The sequence below is a fragment of the Tigriopus californicus genome, chromosome 6 (genome assembly GCF_007210705.1).
Source record: "Tigriopus californicus strain San Diego chromosome 6, Tcal_SD_v2.1, whole genome shotgun sequence".
Taxonomy (NCBI): domain Eukaryota; kingdom Metazoa; phylum Arthropoda; class Copepoda; order Harpacticoida; family Harpacticidae; genus Tigriopus; species Tigriopus californicus.
Window position 1 is genome coordinate 12,762,256 of NC_081445.1, and position 24,778 is coordinate 12,787,033.

Genomic DNA, 24,778 nt, shown 5'->3' on the forward strand with positions numbered 1-24,778 from the left:
TATGTCATGCATGGGCATCTGGAACACTTTTGATCCTCCAGACGACTTTGGTTCCCTGACCTTTTCGATATTGACGATTCATTTCTTTATTGATCTGAACCGATCCAGACTAGCCTTGATCTCAGATGCACAAGAGTGGAATGTTGTTGAAATTGAAGATTTTGGTTCCAGGTTTCATCTGCAAATATGATGGAACATCCAACATTAGCGATGAGATGCCGGATATGTAGCCAAGACTTTTTTGGAGCCTTCTTCCCGCAGGAATTTTCAAGGAGACTTAGGCTATTTTTGTACCCACCGAAACTTGGAGAACCAGGAAGGCACTTTCACATTGTCTTTTGTAAAGAGGTGGAAGGCTCAAATATCATCCAAGGCTTTGCAGTCTGAATTGAACATGAACATACATTCTGTGTGCTCATGTAGCTACAGGGTAAAAAGATATTAAGAACTACTTTTGGTGGCCTCCTAAAATGATTCCCCCGCCTCAAAGATTTGTTTGATTATTTTGACTCTAAAGTTTCATTATAAGGGACTATCGAAAAACCTAGGGCCATTTGATAACTGATTCAATGTTAACCTAAAACAGATTGGTAAGCCTTGGACATTCATTGCTACCTGAAGACAACTCCAGGAATCCCAGATATCCGTCCTCAGGCAGGACTATTATTAAGGGATTCTTTTTTCTTGCATTTCGTTTTGCACTTTTGGAATGGTTTTAGGATGGACATCAAGTGCCCCGCCCACCTTCCTGAGACTCTGACCTCAAAGATGCACTTACTTTGCATTTTCTGACATGGAATTTTCTCTTGTTCAGGTGGCCGAATTATCGAAGGGTTAACAATCTCCTTCGGGCTCAAATTGGATCATGACATGGCACTACGTTTTTCAATAGTCAATTGGAATAAAAAATAGTTCCATGTTATTTAATAAGCAAATCTGCAGAAGGCACCAAAGATGGCCCTTCATGTTTTAACAAGTTAACACCCTGCATTTGTTGTTTAACTATTCAATGTGTTGTTAATTCCCATCATGAGAAATCTGATCAGACTAGAAGTGATTTTCGAACAAAGATTGGCAAGCAATTTGGCGCGAAAATGAGGTGACCAGGGAGGGTACTAAGTACACGCCCAAAAAGAATGCACAGTTGTCGATTGGACCAAGGTGACTTTTCGTTCCATGAAACTAAAAGTTTGTTCTACTTTGCAAAACAATATTGACAGGTCCAAAAAACACAAAGCCTCTTACAGCAGATTGTCCCAAAGGATCTTGTCCACTTGGAAAAACAAATCCAATTTTCTAAGCCTTCCCTCTACGTATATATAATGAAAAATTGAGAACACTTCTCCTTGAAATTTAGATCCACCATTCAAGAAGAGCACATTACCTCAATAAAAGGAAAGGAATAATGGTACTCATTTTCAGTATTGTAATCTGATGGGATCTGAATCTGTCAGTGGTCTTGTGGTTTTTGCTCGATCAAATCCCGGCTTGCGTGATTAATGAAAGTTTATCGTGGAACATAATGGAACGGAAAAACAATCCTATCTCGTTGCTCCACCTTCCAGTTCGTTCCTGCACGAGAAAAGCGGCCTTTGTCTGTCTTATCCAGGTGAACAGTAGCCTGGCCTTTAAACGTCATGGGAAAGTCTTGTTCCATTCCATGCACAATGCACAAGGCAATTGGTTCCTAAATCATTTTCTTGATAACCTGTCTGGCCTTAAAGTTGTTGTTCTCCAAGAGAAGGCCAAGGGCCCTGGCAAGCCCTATTTTGCCGTAAGCTGGGTGCTAGTATGGGACAGGGTTTAAACTTCTCGGAAATATTGGAGCTTTGAATTCAATTTCAGTCTGAAAATCTGGTCACTCCACATCCAGTTCCATGTTCCATCTTGATGTCGTACATCCCTGGCGGTGAAGAAGAGGAGGAGCAGGAAGAGAAGGCTTCTCCTGGTCCTTCAACGTTCCTCCAAATTTCCAACCCTCGCGGCCGCCATCCACCGCCTCATTGTCATGTTTCAAAGGCACGCTTTGTAGGCGAAGAAATTGTTCCGCCTTGGGATTCCAAGATTCTCCTCGCTCTCGTTTGCGCCCTCGCTCTCTTCCTCCAGCATCAGTTGATTCCAAGCATCTCTCTCACTCCTTCGTGGCCGCTTTTGGCTGGAAGCTGGATGGAGGCTTGAGGCTTGAAGCTTAAAAGCCCCTCGTTTACGCTCAGTCCACTATTTATCTCGGACTGCTGGCTTGCCGAGACCAGTTAGGCTCGGGCTTGGACCTCAAAGTTCTCGAGCACCGCTCGGTATTGTCCTTCAGGCTCGGGAACAAAACGGTCTGTATGTTTCGGGATGCATCAGAACAGGAACATATCAGCTGATTGCATAGTCATGCTTTGAACGTGAGCATCTCTGGAACTGACAAATCAGGCCAGGAAGAGCCGGTGATCGATTGAGAGATCTTGTGGAATGTCGTGACATTTGATTTGGGAGTGCCTGTGAGAGAGTATGTGATGCCCAGTCTTTGAAAAAGCCTTGTGTGTGAGAAAGACAGAGACATATTTAGAATACAAGGCAACCCCAATCATGGCACCTGGAGCCTTCTCCATTCTTGCCCCGTTCCTGGGACGGAAATCCAAGAAATATGAGAAATTGCAGACAGATGATCCGGAGCGAAGGCGGCAGGAGGCCACTCAAGAGGAGATCAACCGCTTGAATAATAAGATCGTGAGTCCATTGATACTTGGAAGTTTCTTTACATACAGCATCCCAAATCTCGCAGGATGGCCAATCAATGGAGAATACCGCCATTACTCTTTGAGATTGATGATCTAGCTTTCCATTCACAACATCCTCGAGTAACTCTGGTGAGGAAAGAAAATCTGGTTGTGCAAGTTGACCAATAAGCTTACCACTTCTTAATGGACTTCCTCTTTGGTAGATCTTTGACAAGGAAAAAGCAAGGCAATCAAACTATCCGCATCAAAGTTCAATGTATTGATTCATGCTCACAACCAAGATCTATTGCCCAGTCGTTAGTAGGAGAGGTGCTAAACTTTTTCTAATTAGGGTCTCCAATTATTCAATTATGAACTGAAAGTACAGGGGACAAGTGTCAACACGAGATGGTGTCACAAAAGGGAAAGGCTCGGTCAGTCTTAGGAATGTTTAGGAACCATGTTTCTAAGCGTGTCTCCATTCTAAAATTGTTTTAGCCTATCTCACTTAGCTTCCATTATGGTGAAGCGAGAGCCCTTTTAATGCTCTTTAGACCGCCGGTGGAAGCCTCATAAGCTTTTGTTGACCTTAAGCCGCAAATTCATCTTGGCCTTCGTTCAAAGGCTCACCCTCTTTCTTCTCCACATTTGAGTTGTAATGAAAGCGACGTCAGAGCTAAATCCCTTTCATCCTCCATACTCTTCTTCATCCTTCTCTCACTCACTCACTCAGTCAATTTTTGGTCCAATGCTTGATTCCCTTGGTCTTCAAAGGAACGGATGCAAGCGTATCAAAGAAAAGGGAACCTCTCGGCCTTTGCCAGGCCGGTTTGTTTCCTCAGGCTTCATTCCAGATATCCTGGGACATTTTCCTTGCTTAAAGAAGACCTAAAGAGAATATTAAACCATTCCTTTGAGCGTAGGCCAACAAAGCCACGTTAGCGAGCGTGTGAAATTTTGGCTGTTTTGAAGAAACATTTTTTGGGGATTGTGGAGTGCCTTTTGAAATAAAGTTTGATGTTGAAAGCAAGGCACATGGCCTTCTTGAAGTTTCAATTTTGATTTTTATGTTAGAAGGAAAAGAGGGTAAAACATCTTTTACACCAAGCAGATATTTTTTAAGTAAGAATAATGTTGCACCTAAATTTTAAAACTCGCACTTGCACTCTCAAACGCGTGAAGTTGGATGTTCGTTATTGGCAGAGATGGGTGTCGTTAAGCGAAAACTTAGCTTCCGAATTCACACAATGCCGTTCAAAAAACGGTACACCAAGCAGCAATTTTCAAAACATCAAAAGGAATATTGAATTGAAAGATGAGTGAATGGCTATCTTGGCCTGACGGGTAATAAAAATGTAACACTTTTGCAAAATTCGGAAAACACATTAACGAACGAGCCATATTATAAGATTTAACACCCATATTTTATCGGTAATGAATTTCTACTAGAGGGAGAGACTTACAATGTCGATCTGAAATCGAATATCTAGTTCAAGTGCTTCGAAGGCACGAAAGCATATCTATCTCACGATATCAAAATTATCACTTCTGGTTTGAAATCAAATGAATTGCAATTTGATTCAAACTGAAGCAATTCAGCTAAATTGAAAATGCCCACTAAACTCTGGACACGAGAAAAGTTCATAATAAGGGAGTGTTTCATCCATTTGATGGTCCTGGAAACTTGCTCTTCAAAAGCATTTAGAGTAGAAAGCCTTTGGATTGCACAACACTTTTTGCCCAGATGACCGAGGAGAATGGATCTATGTCGGACTATCCAAGAAGTTTAATAAAAGTGCTCTGGAAGTTTTGAGAATGCTTCTCCTTCATTGCAAGTTTTTGGGTGGAACATGCTCTCACATTCCGAGTTCAATGACGGCCCTTTGGTGGGAAGTGTTCCAAAAAATGGCCTCATAAGTCATGTAAGAGGGTCGTAAAGGCTGCTCAACAAAATTGCCAATGTATCTCTCTGTGTGTGTGTGTGTATTTGTGCTTCCTGCAAGCTGAAGGCCATGCGTCAATCCTCGATCCTCAATCTGAGAGGCCGGTTATTGCTGAAATGCACCACTTACGTGACTCGAATCCAAACCGCGTGTGACATTGATCGAATGAAGGGGCCATTCATCAGAAGGCCAATAACCCATCGGATCAAAATCAAGCGATGCTTCTCCGAGCACCTGCCATTTCGCTCTTTTGCTTAACTTCATTTAGAAACACTGTGTCAGAGACAGGAAAGTTTTGTGCCTTCATGATAAGAGATGGCCAAAAATGGATGCATAGAAGCATTAAGGTTACTAAAGCAAACGAGGAGTTGATTGAGGTAGATGGCGTTAGTTTTACTTATCAGAAATAGCCTGTAGCGCCATCTTTTGATCTTAGAGGAAACTGCAGGAGCTCTGTGATATATCCTCGTCATTTTTCAATACACTGCTGCCTTTGTTCATGGCATTCAGAAGTTCGTTTTGGCAAGGTTCAGTTTATCCCCATCATATAACGCTCTCTAGTCCTCAACAATAGTATGTAAAGTTTTAAGCCGATCATTTAACCTTGAAATGGAGCCTAGAGTTCCATTTCCTAATGTGGAAATAAATTCAAAATTTATGGTGAAATCTTAGGGAACTGCGATACATAGTTTTATTTACTTAATCTAGTTAGTAAACAGGCTTTAATTGTGAAATAAAAGTGAAATATAATAAAAGAGTCCTATTTTAAAAAGCCACACAAATGGACATCAAAAGAGGGAAAATATTATAAGGTTTCTTCATGGTGGTTCAATCATCAACTTAAACATTGGCGTATTAAATTTCAAAGGGCCAAAAATGATTAACCATAGTAATGAAACTGAATTTATTTTCATTAATGCCTTCATATTTTGTGAGTTGTGCATAAACTTATTTTTTGCTTTGGCTCATTCTTGCATTTTAAATGCGTTTCTGAAAAGCTGCCAATTAAAATTGGCAATACTCTAATCAAATGCAAGTTGCGGATTGTAATCGCATCATCCACCATATCCACAGCCCCTTATGCCCTTCTTCCGTCCCTGTGATTTTTTAATCCAAGCTCGAATGAGCCCCGTTTTATAACTAGGTCCAAATGGGTCGTTTTGACCGAGGTGGTTGGAACACATGTATGCTTGGAACGGGGATATTTGGGACGTAGCTCGAAACAAGTTTAATGGGTTGGCTTAGAGTTTGGGTCCCTGGCAAAAACCCTCCTCCTCCTCCTTTCATCCTTATCTTCATGAAGCAGACCAGACATGGGATTTGCTCCAAGATATGGCTTGTTCCAAATTGGAAGTAATGGTAATGTCTCTCCGTTCAAAGGCAAGCCTACAATTTTGGGATGGTGAGGAGGCCCGAAAAGTGCCGAAAGTTTCCCGGGGTGGTTCCAAATGCCAATGCAAATTAAGCGCTTGAATGTCTATTCGTGTGGGCTCCCTAGAGGGTTCCCATCTGAATTCCCCATCAATGTGACACGGCTTCTTGGCATGCTATAAATGATGCTACATGTCTTCACTCTTGAGAGAACCCGATTCAGTCCTCTGAACATGGAACATCCAGATGATTGCCACGATCTGAGAAAAAACGAGGTCTTCCAGGCCATGCAGATTTCCAAACATTTAGATGACTAGAAAACTATACTGTATGATATGGCATGTAAGTATTCGAGGCTTTTTCACTGGTGAAAAGAGACTGGCTCTTGTTTTTTACAGATTACCAATCTCTTGTTTTCAGGCAGAAGAAAATCTAGATTGGCTTTTTAGCTGTCTTTGTCATATTTTTGTCATGCCCGTCATATAGGAAAAAGAGGACGTTTTGCATGTGTCAAGATATTTGTTTCACCCTGAGGTCCTAAAGCATTAAAGAATCACTTATTTGATTAAAGTGAAAAAGTCTTAAAAATGTCCTGCAAATGGCTATTTCAAGTACGCAGCACAATGGGGTACCCCCACGTGGTTTCGTGAACACAAATTTTGAAATGCGACAGTACTAAATTTTACCATAGATTTCTAGACACTGGATGTCGGACGACCGACCACTCGGCTCGTAAAACAGTACAACGGATGGTCTCCTGGGAATTGATCAAAACCGGTTTATTGTACTGTTTTGCCAACCGAGCGGTCGGTCGTCCGACATCCAGTGTCTAGAAATCTATGATTTTACCCAGTCGCATTTCAAAATATACACTCACGAAACCATGCGGGTTTCCCCATTGGCAGCTCGAATTTGGCCGAATGCTGTGTTGGTGACAAGGCAACCTTTGTCAAAAACAAACATTTTCAGTGACTTGTAGTCATCCAAAAGGACTGCTTTGCATGGTTATGTTCACATTTGCCTGAATTATCCATGTAAATCCTAGGACATTGTTTCCGGAATAAGCGCCATATTTGTGACCAGACTGACTTGTTTCCCAAAGGATTGGAACATGACGAGAGACGGAAAAGTTCCATAAATCTGGCCTTGGACTATAAAAAGGTGCCTTAGGTTCCACGGCCATGGGGAAAGGGGAACAATTGAACATAGCGATCATGCCATGACAAGTATCAATCAAATTAGTTTCTTCGTTTCTTTCAAAGTTTGCCGCGGAAACCGTCTTGCATGCTGAGCGGATATTTTCCCGTTACCAGTTGAATATTCCACGTGCCTTGGCCAAGTAAGTGGTCCAAAGGAACTGATTAGTTCTCTTCAGTAATCATATTCCCACAACATAAATCACCTCTTGGAGCTTTGGGAGGGATTCCAAAGAACAAGCAATTACTCTGGAACCCTCCTTTCTCAAGTACACTATACAACATTATTCGGAGGTCGAGCCTCCACAACCATTGCATGTTTGAGGTCGTGAAATTGGCCTCTAAGGCTTTTGAGACAATTGCCTCTCAATGGTGGAACCTGATCTTTATCGTGGATCTCGGGGCCCTTCACCAACCAGATTACCTCAACCTTTTGAACGCACTCAAATCTCATTACTTGTGGGAAAGAGGACTCAACAATCTTGATCTGCTATGGATCTGAAAGCCCCCAGAATGATGTGAGACGCGATATGAGGCTTCATTTCCAATTCTAATGGCATGGTTTAGCAGCCTAAAGTAGCACATGATAAGGATGATGGCTTGATGCCCAGGGATGAATGCTGACACGAATGGACATCCGTCTGTCCAAAAGCCTTACGAGCTGATCCAACTAGAGAGTGGCCTTTGTTTCAGTGTGCCCCATGAATTATTCATGGACCCATCTTGGACTACAGACCCAAATATTGTAATATTAGCCACGTGATGCCTCCTTCACATTCCGAATGTGGCTGTTTCTCCGTTGTGCAATTGAAGTTGTGTGGCGGTTTCATTTCACAAAATTTCCCTGGGGGATATGAAAAGTTTCTTCACAGCCTCCATGCCGTCCTTCTCGTAATGAGGCTGCTTTCTTCCACTGTCATGACAAGCTTTCTGCCGGGTTTCAAACCACCACCTCCACCCAATCTCCATTCACTTTTCGGGAATCCCGGAAATCCTTTCCAGGGACACTGTTTGTTCTCCCACACATCTATATTTCAGCTCGAAATCTCGGTACACAGTGAAGGACATACAAAGCCAGGCCTTGGTTGGACCATGGTTATGGAGTAGTTGGTAATTCAGAGGGAGGTCCGCTGTCAATTATTCATCACAAGACAGGCAGCCAGGAAAAGAGTCGCCGCTAGTACTCTTGAACGTGGAGCTCTGTTTACGTACGTACATGTATGTACAAGAGTTGCGAGCCTCCTTCCCTTTTTGCCTTCTAAATGGGCCAGAAACCATCACAATGATGCGGATGTAAAGGGAAAAGCATTTTTTCATTTCTCGTACCAGGCTTTTGGATGGCTTGGGTTTGGGTTTGGCCTTTAAAGGCTTGCAAAGTTTGGACTGATTCATGTGTTTATGAACTTGAAACGGACAAATGGAAACGTTGAACTACGTACATAGTACAGTACGTACACCCAATGGAGTGAGAGTTGTAGGCAGAGATTAGCCTTTTTACGGATCGTGATTTTCGATTAACTTGCCTTGAATTTAAATTTTTGTTTATATGTATTATTTTATAAAGGAGCGAGTGAGTTTTGATTTCAGCTTTGATACGGCTTCAAACTAGATTTAAAGCAGCTTAAGAGATGGAGAGACTTTGATTGTAATACGTGAACTATATTTGAAAAGTCTTCAAAAATGTGTGAAGTATTTAAATCTCTAATTTTAACACTTCATCAAAAAATATGCTTGGATTATTTCTACTCATTGTCATGAAAAGAACTTCAATAACCCGCTTTCCTGTATTTATAAGTGACCTTTATAAAACCCCACGAAGTGCATCACATAATGTCCAAAAAGATTATTTAGAAAGAAATGAAGTAAAAGAGATTCTAAATGATTGCTTTGCATGTCCGTACAGCGCCATTTGTACTACTGGATCAAAAAAGAGGTAATAGGCGTAATTTGAACTGGAACTAAAATCTTACATGACTTCAGTTAATACATGCATGATATGCCCTGGAAAAAGATTATCACCTCGAAATTTGGCCTCTTTTGTCTCTCATCCATTCGTCTTTGTAAAATAATAATAATAACCTATGATAATAATAATCTTTATTGCGACTCTTGGTCATGTCATGGCGTAAAAGTAACTATAAAATAAAATCTGATGTATATACATTATACAAAATGGTAAAACAAGAAGAATGTCAAAAAGGTAAAAGGAATGACATGAAAAAAAAAGTCGATTAATTGCAAATACGAATAGACATGTGTGTGTGTGTATGTGTATGTGTGCTCATGTATGAGTAAGTCATGTGCAAACTCAAATGAAGGAGGACACTGACTGAAGAGCAGTAAACCCTACCGGGATTGAGGAGGAGATTGACGGGACCTTTCGGGTGATGTGAGGTTCCCAGTCCCTCACGAAACGCCCTTGCTGGGTTATATTTTGCCCATTCATCCTCATAGCCCAATACTACCAAGGCCAAGTCAATACTCACCTTCACCCAGAAACACTTGTCTCCATATTGGACAGCATCTTTTCTTTGATTGTGTGATTGATTTTTGTAGTGTTCGCCTACAAAGCTCTCCCAAGGCTGGTTTTGACTTTTGAGGGGTTCCCGCAATGCAATCCTTGAATAGAGAGATGCTCAGAAGACATGGGTCTTGCAACAAAGGCCAGAGCTCCAATGCAGGACTACTACTGGTTCCAATTGAGTGCTTGACTCACAAAGGCCGGCCTTCTCTCTCTCTCTCTATGAAGGCTCGGAAAGGCCGTTTTATGACAACATGGCATTGAGGAAACTGGAAGAGAAAGAAATGCCAGGGACAAGAAAATCTATTTTCGGAGACCTCCAAGGATGGATGTGTGTAACTGGAAAGACCGGGAGAAAATAAATGACTTGAGATTTTGTTCCAACAACGAAAAGAAGGGGAAGCAAAAAGTGTATTGAGCTCATTGCTCTGGAAATTGAACATCACAACGAGAATGAGTGAGTGAGCCTTACGGATCCAAAAAAAACAGAAATAAGAACGACAGAGAGAACATCCCTCACTTTCTTTTTTTTTTTATCTCGGACATCTATATCGTGCCCACCAGAATATTGCCTTGAAGTACATGTTGAGTTAGAAACTGAGTCGGGAGGGTCATATTTAAGATCATGCCAAGTAATGGAACAACACGTCAAGTGACCCGGAATGCCTTAAGAGAGAGTGTAAAATTTTTGGGGGCTAACGCCAGGGTTGCTGAAATATCAATAACTATTCATTTTTTCTCATAATTGAGGTGACACGTTCAATGGCAGGAGATTTGACACGCTGTAAAATTTACAAATGTAGATTAAAATATTTCAATGAGTGGGAACCCTGTGAAGACCTTGAAGGCATCTGCAGTCTCAAAGGGTAAACGGAGCACGGGCCAAGAATACTAAATACATGGGTTGCACCAAGAAATGGTGCTCTTTATTCAAGAGGGTGTCTTCACTGCCCTTGGCCATTGTAACTCATCTCACGAAACAGTGCTAGTACATGCAGGAAAATGGAACAACATCCCCCCCTTGTTCATTGTTGTTCCCAAGTCATCAGATTTTTTGATCGGAAACAATGCTGGAATTAGATAGGTGTATACACCGTTTGGATGGGCTTATCAAGGACAAGGCCCCCAATGATAGCTACAAGGATCCAATTACAAGTCTGATGGTGGCAGCTGGTGGGGATTGATCCCAAGAAAATGGACCACGCTTGAGAACACGGCCTTCAAATGGCCTGGGTCGAATTACTGTTCTTCCACCTTTGACAGAACTAAATATCGTTCCATTTGCTCGTCTTTGTCTGTGCGGTATCAAAAGACACAGATGTTCTGTCATTCAATAGAACTTTGCTCTATCCCTCTGGAAGTTCTGGAATTGGAGCGTTATGTACTAACGCCCATTCCAAGGCTTTATAGCCTCACCTTTCACTTAACCGATGATAAAAGGGCCATTAGTGTGTTTTTTGAGGTGCTTTACCCGTTGGAAGTGGGACCAATTTGGAACATCCTACTGGAGAATCATGAAATTATGGCCGATGCCTCCCCCCACCCCCCTCAAATGAGCTATGAAGAGAAATCAGGGGCTTGGAAAATGGAACTGGTTGCATTCCGTTCTTTTCCAATGAGTTGGCTATTCAGCAGAGATAATGCCGGTTCCGGATGAAGGAACAGCCACAGGCGCCTGGTTCCAAGACCCCAAAAAGACCATTATTGGCAAGCAAACAGACCGTGGACCCTCGAACATTAACAACGAGCTGACTGCCTTCGTGGATCCAGGGGAATATTCCGTGTTCCACTTGAGATCCCGAAATGCTTCAAACGGCGCTGGGGCGAAATGTCAGAGGTCATGATAAATGTGCATTGTGGCCCAACATGTAGTAATATCTTTCTCTCTCTCTCTCACTGTGCATGGCCTAATCATCATAAAAGTACATGCCCACTCATTGCTCATCCACTTGGAATTCCCTGGAACCCCCCCTTCCTTCAAGGCGAGTGATCTTTTCAAGTGTATCCAATGGAACGACAATATCGTTCTTGAGAAAAGGATCGCTAATGGACTCTGGATTTTTTGCTCCTTGGTGAGAGCATTTCTTCCTATGGGAGAGGTCGTAGTCGTCGTCGTTCCAAGAAAACCAACAAACTCTCACCCATCACTAGCTCTTGTAATCAAAACTTTCCCCATCTCACCATGCTTTTATGACCCTTTTTCGTTCACTACCTCTTCCCCCTTAAAGGATGGATGGATGGCCCTCGTAAAACATTCATGTTGACGAAACCTTTCAGATTTGATCTGTGGGGGCATCCTTTGATGGTTGACTTGAAGAGAGTCAAAGGGACCCTCCCAGAATCGAAGCAATCAGGCCAATAACCTTCGCTAATGTCGTCAAAGTTATCAAAGTCGGGGGGTCGCTCAGGCTCTTAAATCTTCACCAACGTTGGATGTGCCAAAAAGAGCTTTTTGTTGACTTTAGATTTCATGGGTGGATGGGCGAACTTTTTCCTGGGAGACCATTTGGCCCAAATCGATATCCTACGCTTATCTTCCAATGGAAATCTGGTCAGGTGGACGAGACGAGGACTTCTTTAATTATGGATAGTCTCATACAACTCTTTTGAACCAATGTCCTCTGAAACGGCTCGAACAATAGCATTTTTGGGCTTTTTGATTTTTGAGCTTAAAACCACTTTTTTCTACCGCGTTTATCTCCCATCTTGAAATGATTATGAAGCATCATTTCCAAAGACAAGGGTTCAATTCTGACCCCTACGTCGAAATACCATGAATTTTCTTACCGAGGTAGTGTGAAAAATAGGGGTATATATTTGTTTGGTTGTTTTAAGCGGATGTCTTTGCCGAGCATTTTTCAAAATATTGTCAGGGTGGCTGTTTTTGTGCTAGTGATCCCAAGTTTTTATCTCCATGGATTGTGACGTCTGCAAGAGTCGTGCGGATTAATAAGTTAGTAAAGATAAGATCTCATTTTGACAAAAATTGTAGAAATACAAGATGAATATATCTCCATTTCTCGACATTTGTGGACAAAATCAGCCTGATGGTTACCTATAGAATAGAAAACAGATTATTTAGACAGAAGTAACATTTATCTATCCTCTGTTGTTAGGTGAGAGGGTATAATATTCTTTTGCTCTAGCATTCAATTTGAAGCGCTCTCTTCATTAAATGAAATGGCCAAGTGCCCGGTGGATCCGAAGCTCTTTAATGCTATCGTTTCGATCTTGGGACGGCGAATATCCGAAAATATTCACCATTTCCAGGCCCCAGGCAGTTACTCTTCCATGATTAGTTAGCTCCTCTAAAGTCTCCTGGGGGTTTTCGCCCTCAAAATTGGCCAACTTTTTGGCCAGACGAGCCAAAACTTTGATCCATTTCCCTCCTTCTCCTCGCTCGGACTGAAATTTTCCACCAGTGTAACGAACTTGGCATAACATCGGAACATTTTCTTCAACAAAAGAAAACTTTTTTCATTTTGTCACCAATGGGGGGCCATTTCTCTCGTCTAAATTTCGGGGAATAAATCCTGGGACTGACAAGGTGAATCAATCATCTACATGCTATAAACCTTGACTTGTGTTTCGGAGAATAAAAAACTGCTTCACAAGCCTTTTGAGGCTAAAATCTAATCAAACGTGGATCAAAGCCAGTTCCCATCATGTCAAATGGAAGTTCATGGAAGCACTTTATTCCCGGTTCCAAACTCGTTCCAACACCTGACAGCCTGGGAAGACAAACTTGGCACAAAAAGTAATTCTTGTTTTGACAAGTTCAGCAAAAATCAATGGCGGGACCTTTTAGGACTGAAAGTGCGGTTATTCAGTTTTTGTTCCATTGTTCGTTCCTTAAGTGTCATATTTTTGTTTTCAAATCAAAACAGAACTCGAAATTAATATTAGATCCTTTAAAAGGAAGCTAGTTTTCACTCTCAAATGGAAAGCACTTTAAATAAGTTAGTGTCTGTTGTGGTTTCTGCGCTTGGATTTGAACCAAATTTGGTATTTGGCTTGGGTTTGTTGGTTCCTAAAATTCCCCCCAAAACCAATTTGGAACTCCTCTTGAAAAAAAAAAGTCGTCTCGTTGTGTTCTCAAAGTTAGATCTCCAGTTTCCAACCAACAAATCCCTGGGAACGACTCGAAAATATTGGGCTCCGATTACAGATTTTCTGCGAGACCAAAATTGGAAAGCTTTGCATCCAGACAAGCTCATCACTCTTTTTGGGTTGAGAAGAGGGAAATGGAGAGGAGAGCAAACATTGTCTGACAGAGAGTGAGAGGTTTCTACGCACAATTTTGAGGCCAATGGGGAATTTCTCAAACTACCACCAGTTATAATGGCATTGGGATAATGGCTGAGGTGGGAAATGATCATGTTGAACGCTGAATTGTTTGTTTCCTTTCGTTTCTCCTATCTCAGGTTGTTGTCTGTGTTTTTCTTACAGGATCGCCTGGTCCATTCCATGTCCCGAGACGATATCGAAAAAGCCGACAATCCCGAGGAAGAGGTAATAAATCATACTCCCTGTCCAACGTTTCCACTTAGCACGTTGTAACTATTATACCGACCTCCAATGTCCTTCCATTGGTTTCAAAAGTACTCTCCAACCACACAAGTAAATAAGTATTTCTAAAAAGTGCTCATAAATACGAGTATTTGACATTTTTAGTGGTTCTGACATCAATTCGGCAATTTCTTCCATTTGGAAATTATTACCACTTCAGTTCTAATTAGTGATGGGATCAAATAAATTTACAAAATCAGGATTGCTAGAAAGCTACGAACTTCAAAGGATCAACCGTTTCCAACGTAACGTAAAAAGTTGGGTTTGACCAAAGAGACAACCCTGGTTTGATCGAAGAAAAATCAGGGTTGCGTTTTGTGACTAACTAATGGGTTTCGAATATTTCGCTGGCGATGCCACATGCCACTGAAAATGTAAATTGGTAGCTCTAGTCGCAGCCTTTTATTTATTTATATTCATTATTATTTATTTGATCCCATCAGTAGTTCTAACTTGTTGAATGACTAGGTTGCGAGAATAAAAAGCCTCCCTTCTCGGAACTTTTCACTTAAGGTCACTTAAACCTAAGCTTGATTTGGACTCAATACAATACATCGAAATGAACTTGATCTCGATTTGAGCGTTCCAGGAGTATAGGCGTCCCAAATTATTACCGGTCTCTTTCTCGTACTTTCTAAAAGAAGATTCCGACCTCATGGACCGACTAGTTCACGCCTTGAATCTCAATTTCCTGTCTGTGTCTTCTCTTTCAGTGTGTGGTCTGCTGTCAGGCACGATCGGTGATGCAAGTGGCCCCTTGTGGCCATCAATGCCAATGCCGTCTTTGCTTCGTTCAGAACATCCAGGACGCCGTGGCGAATCGTGATCTCCCACTTCGATGTCTCATTTGTAATGCCAAGATCCTGCGCGTCAAAAACAACTCTAAATATGGGAGTGGACAGGATCACCCGGTTCACAATGCGTTGACGGGTGCCCCCAAGTTCCCAAAGTCCGTATCCGGATATTCACTTCAGCAGAACAATGGGATGCCTCATTCGGCCTCCAACTACTCCATGTCCTCGGGTTAGTAAAAATAAAAAAGAGAGGATAGATTTGAAAAAATATGTTTCTTTTTACACATAGTTGAACGTCTTAAGATCAAAATACTTTTAAAGACATTTTTGAAAATGCAGGTTTTTCTCCTTTTTAACCTAGAAAACCATTACTTCTATTACCTACAAACTAGATTGTTTTCTTATAATTTCAAGGAAATTTTAATGGAGCCCAGCATCTTTTGTAATGGGAACAAAGAGTGATATTTTGGGGGTTTTCAAGTGCAAAGTTAAGGCCAAGGATAAAAGCTTAGGGAGGAAAATTAGAGAGCACCTCTAAAGGTATCCCTTTCGAATGATGATTTTTAGGCTTTTTATCAGGAAGGCAGATGCGACATGGTTGTCGAACTGGTTACAAAATGCATGTCCAGAATATGCATTGGTGCACAATAAGTTTATTTGAATTGGCTGTATCTTTGCTTTTATAGGTGTATCATCGATGAGCACGTCAAGTTTTGGATCGGGAAGGTCGGTCAAATCGAATTCGTCGATCAAGTCCAATTCGAGTGTCAAGTCAAATCAGTCAAATTCTTCGTGGTTCTCGATTGGATCACTCTCAAACTTCCAAGCAGGGAAGCTCATCGACAGCAATACATTCAGTAAACCACTAAGGGTGAGTATTTGTATTCTTACCTACTTGTTGGACAAAGAGCTTTGTTTAGGACATGAACCACTGTAACATGGACGGGGATGCTAGTGCCAAGATAATTGAGTCGGCGCATACCCTTAACTTTTCTTCAAAGGAGTTTGACCTCAGATCACTACAATTTTTTTGGCATTTAAATTGTTTGTCAAAACTTGGCTTCCTCAAAGCTCATAACATAACGCTACATGAAATAAATTAGCTTGCCCTCTTCTGGTGATCAATAACAAGAAGAGGGCTAGTTCATTCATTGTGTGCCCTGTTATGTACTGCACTTTGAGAGCGCATAACTTTAGATGCAATTGTTCGATCATGGTGAAAATTAAAATTCGTAATTGTGGTAACATGCGGTCCATCACATTTGAAAGGAAACGCCCTTGGTTCTCTAATTTCCCAAATATCAATTCTGGACCCTAGCACCCCTGTCCATATTCCAGTGGTTCATGGTTAAGGCGATCATACTTTGCTTCAAAATGGAACTGGTCCAGTATGACATGGTCCGTTCGTCTCTCTGAACTTGATTGAGTGTTAGAGCCTGGAACAGATAACCGATACGAGGTTCTGGTATTTATGTGTATGCAGAGCTCACTGAGTCAGTTTTGTCTGAATGTGGATCCATCCCACTCAATTTGGAGGCCTCCTGGGACCATCTTGAGCAGCAATGGGTTTTGTCGAGGACATTCGCGACACCACTCGTGGCACGCAAACAGCCTGACAAATGGGGCTCAATTGAATGCTGGTCCGCAAGAAACGACCATCAAGGAGACACATGAGCCAACAACATCGGATATCGCCTTACACTTGGCACGAATTCAATTCAGTTTGCTTTGTTTTCTGTTGTTTGAGAGGGTTTGAGAGGGTTTGAGGTGAAGGATGGTAAATGGTTGAGGCTTCATGAAATCCAATAAGCAATGCTTGGCTTGCAGTGACCAGGGCGGTTTTGTTTTCAGTTTGCTCGTGTTTTGAGTGATTTAGAGTTATTGAAATCAAAAGGTCATGAGGGCTTCAAAATCTTGCTTGTTTTCTTCATTCATAAAGTGATGATTTCCTTGCATATCATCTGAATCCCGAAAGTTTCAAATGTATAGAAAAAATCGAATGACACAAGAGTGATGATCCGTAATTTGAACAATGCTTTACAATCGTCATTATTTTACTGTTACTAAATCAAAGAATCCAGAACTGAAACAATCAAAACACAACTTGCATAAATCTATATATTTACACTTCAAATCGAATAAACTTCTAGTCTCTCTTTTTAAATGAAGATAATGAAAAATGTCTGTACAGTGATCATTCTGACGACAAGACACGAAATCACTACAGTTAAAAAAAAACTTTTTAAATCTCCAAACCACCAAAAGAAGAAAGCGTGAAACCCGGTCTTGCCTCGGATTTAGTTTTGGCATGTCATTGAAAAAAGAATCGTGGCTCAATTTAGCATTGTATATTCCAGGCACACTCGCTCTCATCGGCGGGAAAAGCCCGCCCGAAACCACGCCCATTGCCAGCCTCAGCGTCAAGCTCCTCTATTAAATCTTGGGCCAGTACAGCTCAGGAGGGCAAAGTCTCCTCGCCCTCCGGAAAAGAGAACGAGGCCATAACTCCAGAGTCCGATCGATCCCTAACGAATCAACAATCCCCCAAGAGCATAGATAGCCGGTACTTTTCATCGCCTAATATATTTTATAGCAGAATATTATGTTTCATGTTTTATTTCCATGCTAGAATCCGGGCCATTCAAGGCTATGTCCGCGTTCCAATGGATGGGGGAGACGATGAGGACGAGAATGTGGCTCCATTTGCGACCTCTACCGAACAGGAAAGTAGCACCCAAGCGCCCTCTGGTGTTGCCAATGGCAAATCCCGTTTGCAAATGACGCGAGACAATTTTAGGAGGTCAAATTCGGAGGGATCTCAACCTCAGGCGTCACATCCTAAACCAGGGTTGCTTCGCAGGTAAGCACCTTTTTTCTGAGGGTCCTGATGCAAAGGCTGTAAGGCCATCCAAGTTCTTCCACGATTTATTTCACGTTCATATATTAGTACTCGGGTTCGTGGAGATAAAGCTTTTTCTGAAAAGTTTACCAATATGGTATCATATCAAATTTGAATAACTATATTCAATCAAATCAATAACAATTTTGATTCAGGCTATGATATGTGTGCTCTATGTTTCAGATTGAGTGCGAATGATAAACACCATTCTCGACGTTTCTCCAAATCTCCAGAATTGGCCGAAACCACCTTCACCATGACCACCATAGAAGAGGAGAATGAGATCAGCATCAGTTTGAAAAACCTTGCTCAAACTTCCAAAGATGACGACAAATCCGGATCGACCAATTGATACCCAAACTAGCTTGTTTTGCATGCGTACCTTTACCCGTGTTTATGAACCCTAAAACACACGCACACACACTCCCTTTTCTAAGCATTTTGACCGTTAGACAATTTATTACCCTTAAGGACTTTGCTACCATCAAAGCTAGATTTGAGCTCATGGAATAGCTATTTATTCAATGGCAGTTGCTTTCTTTGCATGAAGTTTATAAAAATGAGGCTTGAATAAAGACACCTTGAAAGAGTTCGCATTTTCATGCTAACCAGTTTCAAACAAGAAGGCATAAAAAGGCAAGGAAGTTTGGAGTGTTGACCATGTAATGAAATTTTGAAATCCAAACTTGAATAAACTTCAAGCAAAGAGAATGACTACCATTGAACACACAGTTTTCTTTCGCGATAACATGTTTCCAAGGAAGAATCTTTACTCTAAACAATTAGAGGCCAAAGTTTGATTCGTCGAAATTTTTCTCTTTACTAGTGATAGGAAACTTACATTCCAGTCACTCGTAAATAGGGAGTTATGGAATAAAGTTTCCAACAATTGCGGTTTATTTCCTTTGCGTTGTAGAGAGTCAATATTCTATCCATGAGAAACGGTTTTCATAAAAGGAAATTGGCATATTGAGTGCCCCTTACTTTCAAACATTGGATTATTAATCAATTGGAATTAGTAATCAAGGTCTCCAATCAGCTTATCTGTCATAGCATGTCCTGAGTGATACTTGAAAGTTATGTATTTCTTTTACAAATTTGCATTGATTAGGGGGGATAATTTGTTCCTCTGTAACAGAAAAACAACCCTAGATCTAAACAAAATCATTTTTGTCACCATTTTACCATTGTCACCATGAGCGAAACTGTTTTGAAATAATCATTAGACAATCTCATCTGCTCAATATCTCAAGGCTATTTCGAGATATCGGATACCGAGCAATTGCCACAATGTCTCTCAAAAAAATAGATGGGATATCAATGGTGGAGAATTCATGCTGGTCAATAAACTATCACGTTTCAAGACCACAAATAATGAATTGCATTTTTCTAGATGTTAGGGGCATTCTCATGTAACAATTGCCATACCAGAGCCGTGTCTAATTGAAATTGATTGGTTCTAGCACAAGTTGCTTTTCTATCTCAGATAAAATGAAAAGCCGCGTTTTTAGGCTGTTCGGTTGTGCATAAACCATACCAGTTCAGTTGGACCTGCTTATAATGCTCGCTTGATCAGGATTCCACTTCTTGCACCCTCTCAAGACTTTTAGAAGCACTTCCTCCTGTAATCGCTCAAGAAGTCTCGTCCCCGAGTATAAATATATATATACATATATATATGTGTGTTACAAAAATTCATGAAAATGATGTTACCTATTGAAGTTAAACACTGGAACCACGCAATAAATCCTAAAATAGATTTAAATTTATTCATCTTAAGAGCTCAAAACTGACAAGAGAGACACAAACACTGGCTTTTGGGGTCCTTTTTTGTGAAAGGGAACTAGGTGATAAAATTTGAACCACCGTGTTCGGGTCTCAACGGAGTTTGATTGATTCGAAGTTCGGCCTCTTCTTTGGACAAATCGAACATGTCGGCGTAGATCTTGATCAACGCCTCGGCCAAGATCACCTTCCACACAAAATCGTTGTGAATGGCGTGGAGACGTTCATTGGGCATCCATTTTTTCTGCAACAAAGCCGACATTACCAGTGTGCACCGAAAAAATTTGGGGACTTGATTAAATACAAAAAAAAATGGGAAAATCAAATTTGGTGCTATTCTTTGACTCTCTTTTCAGAAGAATTAGTTGGAACTTATAGAAAATAAAATAAAGAGAAGTCATAACGAGTTTATTGCGACTTTCTATTGCCATCATCAGTAATCATCAGTAACTATTGAACAGTCCTACTCCAGTCGATTAAAAGAGCGTTTCTACAATTCTCCATGTGAAGTGAAGGGAGAAACAACAACTGAAATGATTATCTGGATGGAGAAAAAATACAGATAATATGTCATGCTAACCTGTACCATGGAATAACAAGATTTTGATTCATTGTTGCTGGCTTGTATGAGCAAACGTTATTCTCTGAGTTGGCCAAGATAGTGTTCTGGTGTCAGCGCTTCACCCAACATGACGTCTTTTTGAATTTGGTAACATCAATTGTCAAAATATTGAAAATTTAGTTAGATATTGATATGAGTTGGTTATGATTGACATCCAAAAATTTCATTTTACTCCATTTGTTACTGCCATTCCATCACTTCACAAGCCTTATAAAATCCACACACTAACAGCCTCAATAAATGTCACTCATCAGCTCTGAAAACTGGTCTGCCTAGCTTGCTCACGATGCACACGCAATCGTGGTAATCTTCACATCTAGAGATGTCAGTCTGAATGAAGAAGACTCTTTCCTTTTATTTCTGTGGATATTTTCACCATTTTGTACCTAACCCTGATGCTTTTGTTAGTCTAGTTTCTAGTAGCTATGCCATTGAAAAGGAAACAAAGAAGGGTAAAAAGGGTTCTGTTGTGGCTTTCTATTGCACCTGAAACGGTAACCATGAAGCAGTGCTCCTCTGGCTAATGCAAGGCAGTAGCTGGAGTCTTGGACACGGTCGTCTCCTCTCGTCTCGTCTCACCCGTCTCACCACGGTGGTCAAAAAAGCTTATCAGGTATTGAGAGAAATGCGCATATCCATCTCAACAGTCTTCTTCCTCACAAAAACCATAAGAAGTTATTTTGACGTGATTGATTCATTGAAGTCTGGCTCAAATTTGTCGCGCGGGATAAAAAGATTGTGAGGGGCCTAACATCTTAAATCGGGCGCCAGCTTTACACGTACAACTTAATGCCGTGCTCTCTTTAACGATTCTATGCATTAGATGACCCATTGTTAAGTTTTAAACGTGACTTAGGTCGTTTTTTGTTAACGATCCCAGACCAGCCTTACATTCAAGGATGCCCTAGAGCGGCTAATTCAAACAGTTTGCCCGACCAAATACCTTACAAATTATAATGCACCATGACTTATAGGGAATTTCACTCACTTGTATCGGCTACTAACCCGAGAATCTTTCAGGGGAAAAAAAATCACGATAGTTTTTGAGGATTGGGGAGGTCGCAGTGGTTGAGGAATGTGCATTTTATCTTTCATCAATAATTGTGAAGATAAATAAAAGTGTGGGTCTTAATTTTCCTGTAAACCATGCACCTCAGGTTCCCATATCTCCACGTTCACACATCAGACATCAGACATCTACCAATCTCAATCTTTTTCATCAAATGTGCGTCTGACATTCCGAAAATCCCTTGCGATGGAAAAAAATACCTGGATTTCAGCCATGATCCAATCCAAATGTCGGTCAGAGAATGGATCCGTGATCATTTGGAACATCAATGCGTGCGCCGGAGGACCACCTTTTTTGAATATTTGATACCGCTTGGACTCCACCTTTCCATCCCACACGTCCTGAAGGTATTGAAAATTCCCACGGATGGCTTGGCGAGTCCGATCCTCATCTAATTCGACGTCCAAACGCTCTCGAAAAGCAATATTTTCTTTCTAAAGAAGAGAGACGATGATTTTTTTAACCTGAGTAAAAATCTCGTCCCAGACAAGGATTACGTCAATCACAGCTTGCCGCGTTTGGGCCAAGCTCTCGGCGCGTTCCTTTTCTTCACGAGCTTTTTCCCGCTCTTGTTCCCGTTCCTCGTATCTTTGGATATTTTCACGGGCTTGGGCCAAGAGCCTCTGGACATGGGCGGGATCTTCCGGCTTGTCGTCGTCTGAGGTCTTCATAAGTTCATCTAAAGAGACACAATTGTTTGAACGAATATTTTCTTCAAAGCATCATCCTCTTGCCAGGTTTGGTTCAATTTGTATAGGCCTATTTCTTGCTTTGGATGGAAATTTGGAGCACACTTGGTAAAAAAAACTGAATTCAAATTAGAATATGATCTATTTAATTGCTCGACTTAGCTGGAAACAAATGTAGTCCTTTTCCATCGGTTTTATATTCAAAATGCCCCGTTGTATTCAAACTGAAAAGCCCGGACAATTAACATAGATTAACCTGTATGAATTGTCTATGAACTTAAGATCCAGGTAACGGGGGGGCATTCCAGCGGATGAAAAAGAACATTTAATTCCATCTAATTCTGTAGTGGATTGACACTCACCATGTTTTAATTTGTATTCAGATTTTAAATGAGTGTGCTCCTAATTTTAGCTAGAAAGGTGTGTGAAGGCAAGAGCTATAAGATATGATAATTACGATTGGTCTGCCAACTCAAATTCGTTGGGGGACCAAATATCATTCAATAATGGAAAGGTAACAAATAGACGAATTATAACCTTTCATTTTAATACTAATGGGGATTACATTTCCAATAGCGGTTAGAAAAGCCCGTGAAAAAAAAACCAAAACGATACGGTGCGTTGGATCACATGCGTCGGTAAGTATGATTTAAGCGGAATTTTCTCCGTGTTTGATTGGCAGTTGGCTTTTCTTGGAAAGCAGATAGTGTTCTTTTCGATTTACTAACATCTAAACTCATTTCTAAAAGTCTTGATAAAATATACATATCAGTTTCTTAACAGCATTCTAAGCACCGTGTGGTCATCCCAGGCCAATGTCAAGAGGAGGCATCCACCTAACAGTCATTTAAGCACCTTAACTTCGTTCTAATATCAACAGACCTATTGTGGGCCAGCCATCATCGGAATCTGCGGGAGCGGGCGCGGCGGGTGCGAGCGCCAGCTCCTCGTCCGAATCCGAAGGCACGCGAAAAAACGTGGCCACCGACGGCTGCGCGTTATCCACGGGCTGAGCGCGCCCTCGCGCTCGTGGCCGAGGGGCCGCCGGACTGCCGGGTGGGCGGGGGGCTGCCGGCTCTTGCAGTTTCTTGAAGAAGCGTTGATACTTTTTCCGCATATTCTTGTCGGTGGTGGAATTACCCGCCCATCCTCGGCTGCCCACCAAGGCTCGCCGTTCCGTCTCTAGGAACTCGGCTGAGTCAAAGACCGAACTGGCCTTTTTTAAGGGCGTTACGGGGGAACTACTGTCGGTGATGGATGCGGGCGAGCCCCGGGAAAAAACGCGTGATTGGCGGGTGCGCGGCCGCTTTTTCCGATCAGGGGTGGGGGCTTTCACNACAAGGGGTCGACTGAAGGAGAGGGCGGGGTGGCGGTAAGGATAGGGGAAGGGGTGCGGCGGGGGCGGGGCCGAGGGGTGGTGGTGGGACTGATTGGGACCGAAATAGTCGATGATGCGTCTAGGGTTCGGAGGGCGGAAAATAGGTCTAGTCCCCCATTATAAATGGGGCGGGGTGCGGGTGATTCGGTGGGTCTGGGCGGGGAATTCAAGTTCGAAGCCGCATCGGCGATAGGTGAACGGGCGAGCGGGCTGGATGGGCTCGAACTAGTATCAAAAGCGGTGCTAATTTTAGGCCGCACCCGTCGACGGGCCCGAGCCCGTTGCGGCGAAGCCATGGGCGACCAATCCCCGGCTAAAAGCGCTCGATCGCCACTGTCGTCGGATTCAAAATGCGGGTGAGTGGATGCGGGTGCGGGTGGGCGTGGCTCGGGCGGGCTCGATGACGGGGCATCCCAACTGTGTTCCCATAGGATTCGGTGGTTGTAGGCCGAAGGCGAACTGTGGGCGGGGTCCATTCAACAAGAGGAAGGGGAGGAGGAGGAGGAGGAGGAGGAGGAGGAGAGTTCTACCCGCTTCGATTTACACCTTTTATTTTGATGGGAGACTGGGACTTCAGGGTGACCAGAAACTCCGTCTGCCGGAATCCAAAGGAGGCTGAGCGAGGTTATTGGGGAGCCAAGAATGCTGGTCCGACTTGTCAGGGTATTGAGCACCTCACGTCAAATGGCCCGTCCATGATGCTCTCTTTTATCTAGCCACACGCCCCAGTAGTTAGTAAAGAACAATAAAGACAGTTCCCATCCAAAGGCAGATCTCAATGGCCCCAGCATTGTGAGTAAATCAAATATGTAATCCCACCATAAGCACAAAAACGCTCAAAAAGAGGAACTCCCATGACCAGAATGACTCTTGGTGTTGAATGTAGCAGTGCGTATTTATATTTATGTTAAATTGACCACTCAAAAACAATAATGGCTGAGATTGGTTATTGGTCCTCCTCCATTGAACCATGTGGGTTGGATTTGTAGCGGCTGGCCAGCCGAACCTAGCTCCTGAGGATGCCTCCATGCTCGTGGATGGTAATCTGGTATTGTTCATGTGGCAGTTAATGTAAATACATGAAGCAGGAAACTGATATGCTTGTAATCGCTTCAGATTTTTCAGAAGTATGATTAACAGGAGGTTGGACATGACTATCGTCGAAACGAGGCCGCTATGTGATGACTAGACCTAAAAAAGAAAGCATAAAAGATCATATTTATGGTCTTTATGGCCG

General features: G+C 42.0%; 2 protein-coding genes across 2 annotated transcripts; one reads left to right on the forward strand and one right to left on the reverse strand.

The window, feature by feature from the left end:
• The first annotated feature begins 2,158 nt into the window (after positions 1–2,158).
• LOC131882587 (uncharacterized) lies at positions 2,159–19,757 on the forward strand. The gene is made up of 7 exons (XM_059229779.1): positions 2,159–2,715; positions 14,186–14,248; positions 15,019–15,328; positions 15,786–15,970; positions 17,457–17,662; positions 17,729–17,959; positions 18,182–19,757. Exons 1-7 carry the CDS (start codon positions 2,575–2,577, stop codon positions 18,348–18,350), a joined length of 1,305 nt encoding a protein of 434 aa, XP_059085762.1. The 5' UTR covers positions 2,159–2,574; the 3' UTR covers positions 18,351–19,757.
• Positions 19,746–23,290, reverse strand: LOC131882589 (uncharacterized). The gene is made up of 4 exons (XM_059229786.1): positions 23,046–23,290; positions 21,972–22,153; positions 21,675–21,908; positions 19,746–20,027 (listed from the first exon to the last, which is right to left on the reverse strand). The coding sequence occupies exons 1-4, from the start codon at positions 23,278–23,280 to the stop codon at positions 19,842–19,844; spliced, it is 837 nt and encodes a 278-aa protein (XP_059085769.1). The 5' UTR covers positions 23,281–23,290; the 3' UTR covers positions 19,746–19,841.
• Positions 23,291–24,778: the final 1,488 nt, after the last annotated feature.